The sequence below is a fragment of the Adiantum capillus-veneris genome, chromosome 24 (genome assembly GCF_014529385.1).
Source record: "Adiantum capillus-veneris isolate H3 chromosome 24, ASM1452938v2, whole genome shotgun sequence".
In the NCBI taxonomy this organism is placed as follows: domain Eukaryota; kingdom Viridiplantae; phylum Streptophyta; class Polypodiopsida; order Polypodiales; family Pteridaceae; genus Adiantum; species Adiantum capillus-veneris.
The window spans coordinates 8,120,141-8,139,890 of record NC_140954.1 but is presented as its reverse complement, the minus strand read 5'-3'; the positions used below and the strand labels follow the sequence as shown (position 1 = coordinate 8,139,890).

The window sequence follows — 19,750 nt, the reverse complement described above, 5'->3', positions numbered from 1 at the left end:
CTGCGTGACTCACAGCCAGCAAACCCTCAACAGACATACATCATCTCTGACAATACATCCCATGTGGAAGTACCTGCAATGTCAGGATGAAATCTGGAATATCAAGCAGCAAACACAAGCTACATGATGAACTAGTGGATGTCGCCTACAGTCTGTGTAGATGCGCCCGTAGTCAGCTCTACACATTATTCTTTGTGTCTAGTTGTCAAGATACGACGAGCCTCTATTGTCGATCATGTCATGGATGGGCATCTACAGATCACATCAAGGACAAGTCAAAAGTTGCACTTAAGTGGTGGAGTGTGTCGATCTCCCTGTCCTTCCATATATATACCTAGATGAATCCAGGATAAGCAAAGATTCACCCTTAAAGGAAAGTGAAAGGTACAGACCCATGGCAGTCACCCACAAGACATTATAACCATCAGCTCCATCCTGCATAGTGTTGACTAAATACCACGACATCCCCACTAACGTCGTTAGTGCCCAATAGTGGGTGTAGAACTAGGTACTAACATATGCTCCCAAAGACACCACACACGCACACATGAGCATACATCAACAAAGTTCAACATATTGAGATCAAGGGCAAACTCAGCAATAATGAACCCTAGCACTAAAAAAAGCATTACATCGAAAAAATTCCATGTCCTTCCATATACATACAACAGGATGCGTCTTCGATTGCACATCCTTATGAATCTGGACAAGTAGGCTAAAAATTCATACAATTCGTAAAGCTATATGAGGCCAAGTCATTCATCTTCAATAGGATCACCATCCACCTTTGCTACGTTCATAATTCTGAGCATTAAACATTTGTTGCATATATATATATATATATATATATATATATATATATATATATATATATATATATATATATATATATATATATATATATATATTTCGGTGTCTGGCATCATCACTACAAATAAAAATGAATCAATCGGCCACATCTTTTTCACCAGCTAGTCAAGGCCGAGACTAGTACCTGATAATCTGGGATACATACTCAACTCATATACATGCTATCTATCTATAGTTCTATAGGAGATACCTATTCCCGCTGCCACGTGGTGCAACAAGAGGCGTCCAGCAGTGAGGACACTAGCTTTTAGCTGTTGAGCGGGCAAGAGGCTCACCATGCAGTGAGATCACCAGGCTGTAGCCGTTAAATAGACATGGAAGGCAAAGAGAAGGCTAAGAGGCAAGACAAGAGTGGAATTTTGGGGAGGTGCTCAGCAGGTCACAAGCTCTTGCATTCAGCCGGGAGAGAGAGAGAGAGAGAGAGAGAGAGAGAGAGAGAGAGAGAGCAGACTGCAAGCCCGCGTGCAGTTCAAGAAAACCAGAAACCAGAAAGTGTTGGAAGCCTATTCTCCTACCCAAGCTGCAACACACATACTAACAACATGGCAAACTGCCCCGGGCGGCCACATTCTCCCTTAAGCTACTGTGGCCTTCTTTGCCATCCTAGGCAATCCATAAACTTCACGGAGCATTGACCGTAGAGGTACTAACACATCAACATGCGTAATGTAAAGTAAGGAACATACAGCCAAGTGTTAAGAGTTGTTGAAAAAAGCGGCCAACCTTGATAGAGTACAGGGTAAAAGCAGTTGCATAGTAAGCGCTGTGAACCAGAACGTTTGGATGAGATCAAAAATTTCTTAAGCTCTTGAAAGACTTAGTCCTCAACGTTTTTCCATGGACAAAACCATCTCATGTGGTCTGTGGACCATCTTTCAAATCAAATTGCAACATTTTGTGCCACAATGAGAGACGATTATAACCGTATTTAAGAGTCATTAATTTCATAATGGGCTAATCAGTCTTCATCAAGAAAGCGATCTCACAGATGTGTGTGTGTGTGTGTGTGTGTGTGTGTGTGTGTGTGAGAGAGAGAGAGAGAGAGAGAGAGAGAGAGAGAGAGAGCAACTAGAATCTAAGAGACCAATATGTGGCACTAAAAGGGTTCTCTCCTTGTATTTTCGTCCGTCCCAAGGACAATAACATTCATATCTATACAATGGAACCAGCATGAGTTTTTAATTTGCTATACATCCTTTGTGCACTTTTCCGTGATCATATATATCTACATAATCACAGATTATGATTGGCAATGACTTGGCAAGGAAGAGAAACTCTTTAAAATGGGCATACTCAAATCACAGTAGTACTCTAATAGCCACAGCTTGTCTTTTGAACAAAGCTCTGCAGCAATCACCACAACGGTTCAGCATGTGAAGAACTTGCCTTGCTCTCTAGCCATACTTCGTCAGCCATAACTGTACCATCATCCTGATTGCGATGCCAGCTCCAATGTGCATGGGTTGCATTTACCATCTTCAAAATACCATGACCATAGCTTGCTTCTCTATAAAGAGACCACTCAGGAATTGGGCTCAGAAATCTGCAACAAGAGAGAGCGGCAGATTGACTGGGTTGAGCAACAAGAGTACCGTAATAACAGACTTAAAAGTGTCTTTATCTTGGGTAAACAGGACCCATGCCACAGAAACTGTCCCTAGCACATGCAGCAATGACTAAAGCACAAGTGGAATGTTTATAGCAAAGCAATATCACCTGCAAGCAAGTCCTTCTCTGTTACCGCCGACTCCTACTGTTATATGCACAATGCCACTTGAATCAGGTCTCCCGTTGAAGACCTTCGACTAAAGCAAGAAGTGAGTGAAAAGGCCGTCAGAAATTTGCAAGCTCGAAATAAATCACAAAGCAACTAAAAGACCCTGTTACAGCACCAATAAGCACTATATATGTCCATGGGTTCTTACTGTGCGCTCATACGCATGGACGTGACCCGCAATGAGTACATCAACCTTCGCTTCATGTAAAAGAAACTCCATAGACTTTCTCATATGCTCACCATCACCCTGATGTTTTGAATTGCTGTTGTACCATGGAGCATGAAGGAGTGCAATGAGCCAGGGAGTCCTGTTTCTGTCCACCTTTGCCAGATCAGCCTGACACAATGGCAAAAGATTATACAGGTGAGACGGATCAAGACTAACAAGTGAATAAATCTGCAAAGAGTGCAGATTGAATATAGCTTTGAGATCACCTGCAGCCACTTATACTGACTAGAATCTCTACTAACGTCTGTATAAGAGCCAAGCATCAGGACATGGACGCCTGCAACTTCAAAAGAATAGTAAAGGTTTGAATCTGAACCACTCTCTTCATATGGCATTCTCCAGCGAGTATTATAAGATCTGAAAGGATCCAGAAGTAATGGAAGATTCTCTTTCTCATGGTTTCCTTGAGTCACCATCACTGGCCTTGAGCTTGCTAGTGGTTCAATCAAAGTTCCGAAACTGTCCCATAATGGCTGGTAATAGTCCGCATAAGATAGATCACCAGGGAGTAGAAACACATCATAATTTGAGTGCTGAATATGGTTTAAAGTCAAACGAGTATCATCTGTCTGTCCCAAATCACCTACACACAGGTCAACTTTGATTGTTGAAAAGCATGAAACTCATGAATGGTGTATTGGTTACCACTCAGCTTCAGACCCTCAATCCCATAGAATTTTGTCTTTCTCGGGCTGTTTTGCCCCCCCTTTCTCTACGAAGGCCCTCCTAACGCTTTTTTGGAGGGATAATCATTCATATATGGCTTCCCCATAAACCTGCATTGAATGAGGCTGCACTGTCAAGCACCTGTAATGAGCCCTAAAGCATCCTCTACGAGTGGGAAGGGCCTTCTTAACTGGATAATTATAGGTTTGCAATGGTCCCTACTAGGTCTGTACAGGGCAATGAATTGACTTTTTAGAATTAGAAAAGCCTCTAATGATGAAAGGCGCCTAGAGAGTACTCTTAAGAAACAACAAACCTGAACTCCAAACATAACTTCCACCTTTCATAACTTGAGAGCGTTAAAGAAAGATGCCATTATCAAAAAGGCTTTATTCCTTCAGGAGAAGCTTTTCTTACCAGCCATTGCGAATGTTATCGATGTCTCTGGATCGATAGCAGGTGGTGTTCTGAATGCATACTCCAAGCCTTCACCTCCACATTTATAGAAATACAGAGTACTTGAACTTAGGTTCCGAAGTACAACATTGTGAATTTGACCAGACCTATAAAATAGAAGTTTGTAAGAATCACTATCGCCATATGCTATTCTGTCATATATTCCAGAGGTGGTCCCAAACTCCACCAAGGATGGTGCTGAGGGGTCTATTGTAGTCCAAGTCACTCTTGCGCCATTGGGTCCTGCCAATGAGACATGCACCTACAATCACAATAAGTTCCTATGACGTTCTCTCTCTCTCTCTCTCTCTCTCTCTCTCTCTCTCTCTCTCTCTCTCTCTCTCTCTCACATAACAGGTCTTGAGTTCAACTCTCCTCGTCGGCTAGATCTTTAAGGTCTCTTGGGATAGTTTCCTACGACGTTAAAACTCTCTTCTTCTCAGGGGTGTGTGTGTGTGTGCTAATAAAAAGAGGAAAATGGTATAACCTTTCTATCACCCAAATGTGGTAAATTGGTTATGCCATTTCCCTCTTGAATAACAGGTCTTGAGTTCAACTCTCCTCGTCGGCTAGATCTTTAAGGTCTCTTGGGATGGTTTCCTACGACGTTAAAACTCTCTTCTTCTTCTTCTTCTTCTTCTTCTTGTGTGTGTGTGTGTGTGTGTGTGTGTGTGACAATCTTCCGCAGTGGATCGCATGCTATGCGCAGGCCTTCTACGTGTGTGCAAGTCTTTGCGCAAGTGTATGCGCAGTGATATTTTGATTGCACATTCCTCTAGGAGTTTGGTCTTTGGAGGGGTTTTGTTGCTGCATGTCAAAATCTGTGTGTGTGTTTAAGCGTCAGAAAGCCATGGAAAATTCCTCCGAGGATACTTTTGAGATAAAAACTTGTTTGTATGAGGACTTTGAGGAGCCTAGGGAAGCCTAGGACAGTCAAGCACCTGCTATGGAGGTGCATATTCTAGTGCATGACCTCACGGACCGGGTTGCTCAGTATGCTATGGATGAAGTCATCTTGTTTTTCCGGGGGAAAATGCCTACTACGTAGGATGTCGGGCAATGGTCAATTTTCTTCTCAAACGTCAGGCTGTACATGGCGTTTACTATGGTGCTCGTGAATTTTATGAAGTCCTATTGGCAGACACTGAAGCCAAAAAACTTTTGTTGGAGATGTCTCCACTCTTTTTTAACATGTGGATGACCCATGTTCTGTAGTGGGCATTGGCAACGGATTACCAAAGTCTTATCCCTCATAAATGTCCGGACTCCAATGTGGGTGGAAATTGTCGATTTCCCTCGCACGTTGAGGCACTTTCTACCATTGTTAATGGCATAGCTTGGGAAGGTTATATGTCCTCCGAAATTGGATGCGAACACCAAAAGGTTTTGCATTCTTTCGGATACTAACAAACCGACCCCCAAAGGCATTATAATTGACTTGGGTGATCCATGGATCCCATTCAAACTCAAGTGGGGCAAATTCGTAAAATCCTGTTTCACGTGTGGCAAATTTGGTGACATGCAATCTGAATGCCCTAAACCCGATATGAAGCCACCTCCTTCAGCAATTCCCCCATCCGCTCGCGTCAAATCTATCAGTGAGGCAAAGCAAAATGCAATCTCCATTGCTAATGTAGTCCCTAATGTGGAAAAAGGGAAAACCAAGCCTTCTCAGTCTGATGTTCTTGGTAATGGGAATGCTTTGAAAGAAAAAACTGTTGGATAGTCCTGTGATACTAGCGCTTGGGTAGTGCCTAAAAAGATAGCGAAAATTCACACTCCACCCTCCTCTTGTAATTATGTTCCACTTGTCAATGCTAATAAGAATGCTTCATTCAAGCAGCTTCCATGTAAAGACAATCGCACGTTGATTGACACATGGGAAAAAGCAATGCATCTACAAAGATGTACTCACTGGTGAGGCTTCCACCTCTCATGCCAATTCTGTGTAAAAGTTCCCTGCACTGAATCATCAAATCATCTATAGCACCGATGTGGTGGATGAAGATGTGCCCATGGGCCCGTCCACTGAATTCCTCACATTCTCTTGTCGCTTATACATATGAGCTCTCATGCATGATCGCATTAAATGCATCTCATATAATGTGTGTGGGTTATGTCACCCTGACAAATGGCGACTAACCTAGCACTATGTAAATACATGAAGGGTAGATACAGTTACCTTGCAAGAACACAATCATCATGAGTTTGTTGGTCAGTGTTCCTATTCTGCGGGTTATTGAATTGCATATGCTGGCTTGCACAATTACTCGGGATTATTGATGATGGTTCATCATGAGCTTCAGCCGGTTCTTGCGATCAATATCCACGGTGCCAGTGGATGATTGTGCAATGCTTGATGAATCATCAAATCTATGAAATTGGAGGAATCTATACATACACAGCCTATGGGCAAAGAGCCAATTTATGACAGGACATCTCTTCTTATCCATAAATCTCCAATGCATTCCTTTGTGGTGATTTAATAATACTCTGAATATGCCTGATAGCACCACAAGCAATTCACATGTTACTTACGCAAAGGCAAGCATGGGATAATCTTCTTGCTTTTGCACAGATGCTCGATCTATGGCATTATTTGCATCCTAATGTCTCAAGATTTACTTTTCAACATGCTACTCAATCCTCTTATCGAGCACGTCTGGATTGCTAGTATGTACTCAACCTACAGCAATACGATGACTTTGTATGCAATATGAGGATTGATTATACCTTGCAGCTATCAGATCATCACCTTGTTTTGTTGCCTTTGCAATTTGGGCGGTCCCTTTGTGATCAACCTCTTTCTCTTGCATATCAACAATGCTTATCTTACTCATGAGGCGTATATGTTTTCCGGACGTATCCCACCATTGCTTGCCCTATCACAAACGGGAGCGCATTCGAATAATCAACAAGCTGAAAATAAATAAACTTGCAACCAAAAGAGACGAGGGAGAAGATCGACATAGCACTGGGGACCACAAGATGGGTTGGTCCTCCCCCTTAGGAGAATACAAGCACAAGAACCCGAGTAACCCCTCCGTTCTAATTCACAGACTCGATGTCGATTCCTTCCCGTGTGGGAAATTTCGAGAGGCGAGCTCTCAATTCCGTCTGCATCCGGAGTGTGAAACCCCACATGCGTAGGCTGGGGCATCCTTGCTTCTTCTCCACCATGGAGTACCTCCAAAAAAGAACAACACGAAAACAACAACTCGTAGAGCGTATTCACAAGCTTTACCTATCACACCAAGTACGGAAAAGCGACATTTGCACGATGGCTTCACACATTCACTTGCAGATTCCCGACGGTTGGAAGAACTGGAGGGAGAGAGGTAGCGTTGGCTGAATTTATAAGCTACGGGAAGCGGTAAGAATAGACCACACAAATCCTCCCACAATAGCAGCAAGGAGGTAGTGCTGAAATAGCAGAGCGAAGAGAGAGAAAGTTGGCGCTGGTTTAGAGAGAGGAGAAAGAAAGAGCTGAATTCAGTTGTAAAGGTAGCGCTTGTGTTTTTATTTATAAGCTTTGCTCTAATAGACTTGATACACCAAGGCAAAGATCTCATGCAACACACGCAAGAAAACTGAAAGAATTGAACAAAACTAAGAGAGAGACGACACGGCACGGCGAAGTTCCGCGCCAAGAGAGACTGGCCCCAAAAACTAGCACCCCTTCTCAGTATTCTTTACTATCATGCTTCACAAAGTACAATCTCCGAGGGTCCTCTTCTCTTCGCAATGCTCCCAAGCTAATCTGCGGGAGAGAGGCCCTGGCAACTCTTATAAAGGACCTTGGCCAAAAGCAGTACATGAAAAGCCTCAAGTCGAAAAGCATCTTGCCCCAAAAGCTAGCACTACACACTACCACAAAAACGTGCCGCATATCGCAGAGTCCATACGTTGTGCCCGTCAACAGTTTTTACGCAAGTTGGGCCTCTTGCCTTATTTTAATGTCTTGTGTCCCCTTGGGCCCCATCGAACAGGGTCCCATAAGTTGGTGGGAAATAAATTTTAAGGTAAAACTTCATCTGTCTCTTTCACTAGGGTTTGGGCCCCTCTTTGTCCGGAGTCCATCCTTTAGGTCATGCCACGTCATCTGTCACGTGACACATCCAACCCTATGTGTCCGTGGACAAGCTACAACATGATCAAGGTCCAGTCAGTCCAGTCGATCTAGATTTAGAAGTGATCTGGCACTTTTGTGAGTCTATTCGTAGACCGTGCATGCCCAGTCACTTAGTGTAGATGCATATCCTCTGGTTGCACACAGCATGATCATAAGCATTCCCACCAAGATCCATCAAAATCCATTAAGGGAATTTTCCAGTGCATTTAGCCTATTTTTGACATTTTTCACTTATTATTTTTAAGTGACTTTTGTTGGAAAGTAGGTAGGGCAATTTTGCCTTGCAGAAGTCATTTGAAGTATATTGTGATGCTTGTGGTCGTAGTGTGGGTGCGGTCTTAATGCAAGAAGGCCATGTCATTGCTTACGAGAGCCGATTTTTCTCAAGGCCGGAGATGACAGCACAGATTTATGAGAAAGAGCTTTTGGTGGTTATCCATGCTCTTACTCAATGGTGGCATTACCTACTCGGAGCGGATTTTATTGTCTTTACAAACCATCAGAGTTTGCGCTACTTCTTGTCACAGAAGCAGCTTTCGGAAAAGCAGATGCGGTAGGCGAACATCTTGTCACAGTTTCACTTCCAGATTGTCCACGTGCAGGGACAGAAGAATGTGGTGGCAGATGCTTTGTCTCGGAAGCCGTTGGTTCTGGCTATTTCCGCGATACATCATAGAAGCTTCGAGGAAATGGTCGACGGTATGCCACAAATACAGATTTTGCAGAAATTTTCACACGGATACGGGATGGGGAGACGATAGCAGGATACTCCATTCGGGAAGGCTACTTGATGAGAAAAACCATGTTGTGCGTTACACAGCCGTTGAGGGAAAAGGTTATGACTCAATGTCACTGTCCACCTTTCACGGGTCACCGCGGCATTGCTACCACCATGAAAGGGGTATACTTCTTTTGGCCGAGACTCAAAAAGGATGTGGAAGAGTTTGTGCGCAGTTGCTTAGTATGCCAAAAGGTCAAGTTCGACAAGCATAAGGCATAGGGATTGTTACACCCTTTACCCATACCCACCCGCCCCTAAGAAAGTATTGCAATAGATTTCATTTTTGATCTCCCGAGAACACAGAGTGGTCACGATGGTATCTGGACTGTTATTGACAGATTTAGCAAACAGGCTCATTTCATGTGAAGAAAACAGTCAAGCTGGATCACTTAGCGAGACTGTTTGTGGCCCAGATCTTCAGATTACATGGCATGCCTGAGACGATTGTCTCCGACAGAGACCCAGATTTACGAGTTTGTTTTGGAAGGCAATTTGGGAGAATATTGGCACGCGGTTGCAGTTCTCGTCATCGTTCCACCCGCAGACTGATGGGCAATCTGAGATTGCAGATTCAGTGGTTCTAGATTTATTGAAGAGTGATATCATCATATCAGAACCGCGCGGGGAGACGTCTACAAGTCAGCTTTTCGGACGACTTTTGGGTTTATTGAGTTTTTGGTGATGCCTTTTGGCTTAACCAATGCTCCTGCGACATTTAACCAGATGATGGACAGGATTTTCCAAGAGTACAGGCTATTTGTTGGCACTTTCTTTGACGATATCATTGTTTTCTTCAAGAATGAGGCAGAACATAGAGATCATCTGCTTCAGGTCTTTCAAGCATAAAGAGATCAAAAGTTAGTGATTAATGCAAAGAAAAGTGAATTTTTCCTACCAGAGATACACTTTTTGGGACAAATTGTGTCAGCAACAGCAGGAGTGCAAATGGATCCGGCCAAGATAGAGACTATCCGTGATTGACCCGATTTGAAGAATGTCCATGAAGTTAGAAGCTTCTTGGGACTGTGTTCGTACTACAGGCGGTTCATTCGAAAGTTTGCAGAGGTTGCTTTCCCTTTGCATGTCTTGACACAGAAAGGAGTCCCTTTCTCGTGGGGACCCACAGAGGTGACTGCCTTCCAGAAATTGACTACGGGACCAGTTTTGACTTTGCCGGACTTGCAAAAGTCATTTGAAGTATATTGTGATGCTTGTGGTCGTAGTCTGGGTGCGATATAAACGGCCTGTACAACGTAGAGGGCGGTACTATTTCAATTACCTGTTAACTTTACACAGAGCACTGAGAAGGGAAGAGAACACAGTTGCGTCCAACGACTAGAATGTCACTGCGCACACGAGACCGACACCCTGTAGGCCCCAAAGACTGGCGCCCCTTTCGGTATTTCTTTATTCAAATTAAAGTAAACGATCCGACCACTTCGCACAAGCTTTCACAAAGCTGTCCAAACCTGGCGAGGGCTGAAAACGCAGGTTTTCGACCTGATTTTGGTAGCATAACGACGCAAAAACCCCTGTAGGTCAAAAACACCTGTCTAGGACGGATTCCCTCGATATCTGGAAGCTTTCTGGTGAGCTGTCACAGAAATTCAGCGGGCTGTAATTCTCTGTTTTTCACTGCCAGGAGCCCAAAAGCCTGTACACGCATCCCAAGGATCTCACGAAGCTCCTCCGATGTTCCCTTGCAGTTTAGGTGCGAAACCCTAAACCTGCAGAAAAACACAGCAGGCTGTAATTCCCTGTTTCGGATCGTTTTTAGCAGAGCGAACACGCCTACACGTGTCCCAAGGGCTCCCGCACGCAATGGGACAGTTCCCCTGTGAATTGGACGAGTTTTCACGCGAGAAAACTCTCCAAACTCGCAATCTTTCGTGATGGAACTGTGCGTACCTGTGGGGGATTAGCAATTAGCTAATCCGGTTCCTATTCAGAAGGCTCTTGCCTTGGCAAACGCGCATAAACCCCCAGAACTGTACATAGGTCAAATGAGAAGCCCACTAGTGGGGCATAACATACTGTACGGAGGGGAGAAAGAGAGCAGTATGTAGCGTGCAAGGCATCACTCCCGTCACCATACTGTGCATAGAGGGCAAGGTAAGCATTCCATAGCTTTTGTACCTGCTACAATCCACCTGAGGCTGAAAATGGCGTCCCCTTTGTTGATATGCAGCTCGTTTTTGCCTCCCAGAGTGGCAGAATCGCTCACAGGCTGACACGTCGCCCAGTTTCCGAGTTTGGGCTTTCCCTGCTAAAAATATCTCAACTGGTGCGTCAGTTGACTTGGCAGCAGAGCAATAAAATGTTCCCCTTGTCATTCCAGAGCTAATGACGCGAACACATTTTCCGGTCAAAAATAGCAGTTCCCTAAATTTTAGGAGATGCTTCCATGGCGTCCCTATCGGTCTCCTGACCATCATTGAAGACTACCATTTGACCAACATCTACAATGTGGGTTAATTTACTGGCCCCTTTCAACTTATAAAGTTGCAGTGACTTGACGAGTGACCCAAATTCCTGTTTGGCGCACACGAGCTTCCATACTCATCAAAATTCGGTGCTAACTAACCCGGGCAGTCCCTGTCTGACCGACCTAGATCCCCGATGTGAGAAACCCATTTGGCTGCAGCCGTTTCACACTGGCCATGCAATGTCCACTTGCACCTTTTCAAGGGTTTTGGGACAAACAAGTAAAAATAAAATAAATATATCTAATACTTATTTACGGAAGGCAACAAGAAAAATACACCTCCTGGTGACACACCCCACCCTTGAAATACTGCAAGCGACCTCGCTTGCATGCCAATAATACATGCAGATATCTCCTGATATCACATATATTCTATGATGGGAATCCAAGATATACATGCTTCCGGAAATGTAACGTTGGACGATTAAACAATCCCACCAACCTGGCTACGACACATATATCAAGCATAGAAGTCTCTAGTGTACTCTTGAGCACAAACTTCTCTAGCTAAATTCTGTATGGAAAGAGTAGATACAATTGCTTAACTACTCTCTTGAGCATCATGAACCATGCTCTTGCCTTGCTCCAAAAAGGTTGCATCAAGTCACTGTGGGTTCCATTTGAAAGGCTTCAAGATACAATTGCAATAGATGAGGTGAATCAAGCAATTCAGACTCTTCCATCCATTTGGCATCTAATGATGGATAGTTCTTGAACTTCACCAAATAGCGTCTTGCAACCTTTCCTCTAACCTTTCTTTCTTTATGTGCCAATATCTGTTCAGGAACAAGGATTTCATCCAATTCTTCCACTTCGGGTTGTTCCTCATCAAGCATATTCTCTGGCACATCACCAACAAAGGGCCTTAGAAGGCTTACATGAAAAGCATTATGTATTTTCCAGCCTTCTGGTAGCTTTAACCTGTAAGCTACATCGCTGATCTTTTCTGAAATCTGAAAAGGACCATAATATCGCATACTGAGCTTAGGAAACAAGCGTTCCTTGCCTTTCCTTTTCCTTAACCTGGCCTTTTCAAAGCGCAAAAGTACCCAATCACCAAGTGAAAATACAAGTTCACGACGGTGACGATCAGCAGCTTTCTTTTGCTTAGCCTGAGTCTTCTCAAGAGCAATCTTTATCTTCCTGTATGTTTCATCCATATCTTGTACATACTTGTCTGCCTCAAATATCTTGTCCTTAGTCTGCAAAATGGGTGGGACTTTCTTTCCTCCTTCCACTATCTCAAATGGTGCCTTACCTGTAGATGTATGCACAGTGTTATTGTAAGCATATTCAACCAATGGGAGATGGTGTTCCCAAGTTGCCTTGTGCTCTGAGACATAACATTTTAGTAGGTCCAAGACAATAGAATTTGCCTCTTCTGACTGTCCATCAGTTTGCGGATGAAACGAAGAAGAGAACTTGAGCGTAGTGCCCATGTTCTCAAACAATGCCTTCCAGAAAAGACTCGTCATACGTGGATCCCTGTCACTGACAATTGACTGAGGCATCCCATGATATTTAAAGATATTGCTCATGAATATCTTGACCATGTGTTCTGGCTTTATCTTCTTCCTAACAGGAATGAAATGGGCCTGCTTACTGAACCTACAAATGATAGTCCAAATCCCATCATTTCCTGTTTGCGTCCTTGGAAGATCAAAGATAAAGTCCATTGCTATACTTTCCCATGGCCTATCAGGGATCGGCAATGGCTGCAACAATCCCGGTTGCTTTTGTCTGTCAAATTTGACTTTTTGGCATACTAAGCATGATCTTACAAATGTGTCAACATCTTGACGCAAAGCTGGCCAATAGAAGAATGCCTCAACCCCTTTCACTGTCGCATCAATTCCACGATGCCCAGCATAAGGTGGAGCATGACTTTCCATCAAAATCTTTGGCCGTAACTGTTTAGTAACGCATAACTTTCCATGCATCATGAGAAAGTCATTCTTAAGCATATAGCGCTCATGATGTTGCCCATCAACAAGCTGGTCATAGATCCTTGCAAAATCTGAATCTTCAGCATATTGTGTCTTCATTTCGTCTAGTTCACAATGGTACGGAATTGACACTGCTGAAATTTGGGGCTTTCGTGACAACGCACCAGCCACCACGTTCTTTTTCTCTTGCACATGCACGATCTGAAAATGGAACATTGACAAGATGTTTGCCCATCGCATGTGCTTCTCAGACAACTTCGTCTGTGTAAGAAAATATCGCAAGGTTTGATGATCCGTTTGGACAACAAAATCAGCCCCTAGCAAATAGTGTTTCCAACTAGTGAGAGCATGAATTACTGCCAGCAATTCTTTCTCATAGACTTGCAAGTTCCTTTCAGTCTTCAAAAGAATTTTGCTCTCATATGCGACTACTCGGCCATTCTACATTAAAACTGCACCAAGACTATGGCCACACGCATCACATTGAACCACAAAAGGTTTAGAAAGATCTGGCAAAATAATTACCGGATCTGAAGTCAGCTTCTCTTTCAAGTGTTTGAACGCTAAAATTTCCTTGGCTGTCCACTTGAAAGTAACTCCTTTTCCTTGCAGTGCATGGAGTGGAGAAGCAATCTCAGCAAAATTTCAGATGAACCTCCTGTAATAGGAACATAAGCCTAGAAAGCTTCGAATGTCATGTACGGACTTCAAGTCTGGCCATGACCTAATTGCTTCCACTTTAGCGGGATCCATGCGTACCCCATCCTTTGAAACAATGTGCCCAAGGAAGTGAATCTCTTCCAAGAAGAATTCACTCTTCTTCGCATTGATCAGTAGCCTATTCTTGCGTAGCTCATTGAAAACTGCGGTCAAGTGATCCCTATGCTCCTCTTTAGACTTTGAGTAGACAATCATGTCATCAAAGAAGGTACCCACGAAGTTTCTATGTGCTCTAAAAATTATGTCCATCATTCTATTAAATGTGGCAGGAGCATTTGTGAGACCAAATGGCATGACAAGAAACTCATAGAGACCAAATGTTGTCCTGAACGCAGTCTTATGGACATCTTCTGGTCTAATGCGTATCTGATGATACCCGCTCTTTAGGTCTATTCTTGTAAACAATGACACTCCCTCAAGCCGATCAAGAATGTCATCTATCCTCGGTATGGGGAACCTGTTCTTGATAGTATTCTTATTCAAGGCGCGATAGTCAATGCACATGCGCCATGAACCATCCTTCTTCTGCACTAAGAGTACAGGCGAACAAAAAGGGAATGAACTGGGCTGAATCAGCCCCTTCTCTAAAAGCTCGTTGACCTGACCCATAATCTCTTTCTGCTGGGCTGCACTAACCCTGTATGGTGGTCTATTCGGTGGACTAGAACCTGGCACAAGATCTATAGTATGATCCTCAGGTCTCTCAGGAGTTAACTCCCCTGGCAAAGAGTCCGAAAAACAATCACTGAAACCACTCAAAAAAGTTGACATGTCTTTATCTAAGGTAGACAAATTAGATACAACTTGAGGTACTTCTTTTGCAAAGATCAAGTACGCAGAAAGATGATTCTTTATTACAGATGAAATAGCAGAAGCAGAAACAACTGGAACAGACTCGCCTTTAAGCTTTACATCAAGGACATGAGTCTTTCCTCTATGTACAAGGGTAATCTTTTTGTTGTAAGTATCCACCATAGCATGCAACCTGTAACACCATGGGATACCCAATAACACATCAGAGCCCTCAAGCGGCATAATGTGAAATTCTTCCGCATCCACATAGCTCTGAATGTGCAGACGAAGCTTTCCCAGAATGGGAGTAACAGGCTCTGAATGTCCTGGGCATGCCAAACCTGCTTCGCCTGTCATACCCATCTCCTCTGCACGAATGCCCAACTTTGATGCCAATTCTGGTGATATGAAATTTGCACGGGCTCCTGGATCAAAGAAAACCAGCACTGTCTGGTCTCTAACTTTGCCCCAAGCTCTGCACAGCTCCGTGGCATCTGTGTTTGGCTGATCTCCAACCAAATCTGGAACAAGTCCTGCACTCGGCTTTGGCTTCTTCCCTTTATGGTCTGACTTGTCATCCTTATCCTGTGACTTCTTCTATGGGCACTCATTTGCAAAGTGTCCTTCCTGTTCACAAATGTAGCATTTCTTGGCCTCCCTAAGAGCTTTCCTTTCTTGAAAAGTTTTGCCAGAAAAATGCCTTTTTTGTCCTTGTCCTCGTTCCGAAGAAGATTTAGACTGCTTCTTGGACGTATCAGCTTCTTCAGTGGAGGGCTTCTTTGTGGGAGGCTCAGAAGGCTTTGCTGCAACATTGCCCTTGGCTGAAAACTGTTTGCCCTGGGACCCTTTCTTGTGGCTATTAAATCCATCGGAATCTCCCTTCGACAGATTGCTGGCCACTCTTGCATTCTCTATCAACTGAAACATATTCATGACAGTAGTCTTTGTGCAGTAGTCCCTGATTTTCTTGGGCAATCCGCAACAGTACTTCTCAATCTGTTCTGACAATGGCACAAACTTGTAAGAGGTGACTGGCAACAGTGCGGCCCAAAACTGTTTATTGTACTCTTCCAAATTCACACACTGCTTAGCATTCAACTCGTGCCATTCTGTCATCACATCCACTTCAAAAGTGTTTGTCAACCATGCAGGCGCAAAAAGCTGTTTGAATTGGACCCACGTTGTTGGGGCTTGACCCTGGTTCAACAATGCGGTCCACCATTGAAGCGCATTCCCTTTCAAGAAAGTGGCAGCCTTGCGTATCTTTGAAGATTCCGTGAAGTTGCCTCCAGCATAAGCTGCATCGAACTGCTGTATGAAGGTCAAAGCCTTTAATTGGTCCTCAGTTCCTCTGAAAGTTTCAAACTTCACTCCCTGCCCACCTTCCTTGTAATCCTTAGGCTGACTCAAAGGAGCCACATTATCATAAACAGGTGCCTATAACAGTGGTGCTCCATGAGTGTTCATTCCAGCACTCGCATCAACTGTTTTCCCTGTCATATCTGCATTTTGTACGTATGGCTGCGAAAAACCAGCCATACCAAATTGTGTTCCAGGCACTCGAAACTGACCATAGGCACCCTGAAAACCTGGTTGGACACCCATGTTCGCGTACATAGGGTTACCCATGCCTGTTTGCATTGTCCCGAACACATTCCCTGGCATATAACCTGTGGAAGGTCCAACCATAGCTTGAAACACTGAACCACCTCCAAAATAACCAGGATAAGTATTAGGTAATGGAAGGGTCTGACGCATAGCCTGTTCATTGCTCCCTTGACCATTCACAAACGGTTCCTGTCCAGCTAAAGCAAGTTGCTTTGGATCATTGGACACCGCTAGTTGCTCAACCACATGGGCTTTCCCTCGAGCATCATGAGTCCTCTGCGCATTGGAAATCTCCTTTTCCTGCAATGGCTCAGTCATGCCCTGTGTAGGAGGCTGAAAACCCTGTGTCGGAGCCTGTAAGAATTCCTGCATCCTTGGGTTGTTAGCCAACTGCTGAAACATGTCCATGCAACAACGCAGTTGAGTTCTAAACAACCTGTCCTCTTCTTGAAGAGTTGAAGGAATTTTCTCTGTGCCATGTGAGGAAGATCCCTCTTCAGGTACTTGGTCTCTCTTCTCTGCCATATCGACAAGCTCTGTGTTGCTTTCACCCACAACAATCCACGCTGCACTTTTTGAAGAAAAAGTGACTATCCCGTCGATGGAACCATATAACCTGCCTGTACAACGTAGAGGGCGGTACTATTTCAATTACCTGTTAACTTTACACAGAGCACTGAGAAGGGAAGAGAACACAGTTGCGTCCAACGACTAGAATGTCACTGCACACACGAGACCGACACCCTGTAGGCCCCAAAGATTGGCGCCCCTTTCGGTATTTCTTTATTCAAATTAAAGTAGACGATCCGACCACTTCGCACAAGCTTTCACAAAGCTGTCCAAACCTGGCGAGGGCTCAAAACGCAGGTTTTCGACCTGATTTTGGCAACATAACGGCGCAAAAACCCCTGTAGGTCAAAAACACCTGTCTAGGACGGATTCCCTCGATATCTGGAAGCTTTCTGGTGAGCTGTCACAGAAATTCAGCGGGCTGTAATTCTCTGTTTTTCACTGCCGGGAGCCCAAAAGCCTGTACACGCATCCCAAGGCTCTCACGAGGCTCCCCCGATGTTCCCTTGCAGTTTAGGTGCGAAACCCTAAACCTGCAGAAAAACACAGCAGGCTGTAATTCCCTGTTTCGGATCGTTTTTAGCGGAGCGAACACGCCTACGCGTGTCCCAAGGGCTCCCGCACGCAATGGGACAGTTCCCCTGTGAATTGGATGAGTTTTCACGCGAGAAAACTCTCCAAACTCGCAATCTTTCGTGATGGAACTGTGCGTACCTGTGGGGGATTAGCAATTAGCTAATCCGGTTCCTGTTCAGAAGGCTCTTGCCTTGGCAAACGCGCATAAACCCCCAGAATTGTACATAGGTCAAATGAGAAGCCCACTAGTGGGGCATAACATATTGTACGGAGGGGAGAAAGAGAGCAGTATGTAGCGTGCGGGGCATCACTCTCGTCACCATATTGTGCATAGAGGGCAAGGTAAGCATTCCATAGCTTCTGTACCTACTACAATCCACCTGAGGCTGAAAATGGCGCCCCCTTTGTTGATATGCAGCTCGTTTTTGCCTCCCAGAGTGGCAGAATCGCTCACAAGCTGATACGTCGCCCAGTTTCCGAGTTTGGGCTTTCCCTGCTAAAAATATCTCAAATGGTGCCTCAGTTGACTTGGCAGCAGAGCAATAAAATGTTCCCCTTGTCATTCCAGAGCTAATGACGCGAACACATTTTCCGGTCAAAAATAGCAGTTCCCTAAATTTTAGGAGATGCTTCCATGGCGTCCCTATCGGTCTCCTGACCATCATTGAAGACTACCATTTGACCAACATCTACAATGTGGGTTAATTTACTGGCCCCTTTCAACTTATAAAGTTGCAGTGACTTGACAAGTGGCCCAAATTCCAGTTTGGCGCACACGAGCTTCCATACTCATCAGAATTCAGTGCTAACTGGCCCGGGCAGTCCCTGTCTGACCGACCTAGATCCCCGATGTGAGAAACCCATTTGGCTGCAGCCGTTTCACACTGGCCATGCAATGTCCACTTGCACCTTTTCAAGGGTTTTGGGACAAACAAGTAAAAATAAAATAAATATATCTAATACTTATTTACGGAAGGCAACAGGAAAAATACACCTCCTGGTGACAGTCTTAATGCAAGAAGGCCATGTCATTGCTTACGAGAGCCGACTGTTCTCAAGGCCGGAAATGACAGCACAGATTTATGAGAAGGAGCTTTTGGCGGTTATCCATGCTCTTACTCAGTGGCGACATTACCTACTCGGAGCCGATTTTACTGTCTTTACAGACCATCAGAGTTTGCGCTACTTCTTGTCACAGAAGCAGCTTTCGGAAAAGCAGATGCGGTGGGCGAACATCTTGTCACAGTTTCACTTCCAGATTGTCCATGTGCAGGGACAGAAGAATGTGGTGGCAGATGCTTTGTCTCGGAAGCCGTTGGTTCTGGCTATTTCCGCGATACATCATAGGAGCTTCGAGAATATGGTCGACCAGTATGCCACAGATATAGATTTTGCAAACGTTTTCACACAGATACGGGATGGGGAGACGGTAGCGAGATATTCCATTCGGGATGGCTACTTGATGAGAAAAACCATGTTGTGCGTTACACAACCATTGAGGAAAAAGGTTATGACCGAATGCCACTGTCCACCTTTTACAGGTCAACGCGGCATTGCTACCACCATGAAAGGGGTAGAGAGATACTTCTTTTGGCAGAGACTCAAGAAGGATGTGGAAGAGTTTGTGCGCAGTTGCTTAGTATGCCAGAAGGTCAAGTTTGATAGGCATAAAGCACAGGGATTGTTACAGCCTTTACCCATACCCACCCGCCCCATGGAAAGTATTGCAATGGATTTCATTTTTAACTTCCCGAGAACACAGAGTGGTCACGATGGTATCTTGAGTGTTATTGACAGATTTAGCAAGTTGGCTCATTTCATTCCAATGAAGAAAACAGTCAAGCCGGATCACTTAGCGAGACTGTTTGTGGCCCAGATTTTCAGATTACATGGCATGCTTGAGACGATTGTCTCCGACAGGGACCCCAGATTTACGAGTTTGTTTTGGAAGGCAATTTGGGAGAACATTGGCGCACGGTTGCAGTTCTCGTCATTGTTCCACCCACAGACTGATGGGCAATCTGAGATTGCCAATTCAGTGGTTTTAGATTTATTGAAGTCTTATATCTCGGATCAGAAGACTCGATGGGAAAAGTACTTACCTTTGGTGGAATTTGCCTACAGTTACACAATACACTCTTC

At 44.4% G+C, this 19,750-nt stretch overlaps 1 protein-coding gene across 1 annotated transcript in view; it reads right to left on the bottom strand.

The window, feature by feature from the left end:
* Window positions 1-1,961: 1,961 nt before the first annotated feature.
* The window catches only part of LOC147425901 (purple acid phosphatase 18-like), a 42,383-nt gene continuing 24,594 nt past the window's right edge, over window positions 1,962-19,750 (bottom strand). The window contains exons 2-7 of the mRNA XM_086498672.1: window positions 3,960-4,260; window positions 3,083-3,459; window positions 2,796-2,984; window positions 2,587-2,675; window positions 2,295-2,413; window positions 1,962-2,214 (exon numbers count right to left, since the gene is read on the bottom strand). Coding sequence (XP_086354798.1) covers window positions 2,111-2,214; window positions 2,295-2,413; window positions 2,587-2,675; window positions 2,796-2,984; window positions 3,083-3,459; window positions 3,960-4,260 — 1,179 coding nt within the window. The 3' untranslated portion in view covers window positions 1,962-2,110. The remainder of the gene's footprint in view (window positions 2,215-2,294; window positions 2,414-2,586; window positions 2,676-2,795; window positions 2,985-3,082; window positions 3,460-3,959; window positions 4,261-19,750) is intronic.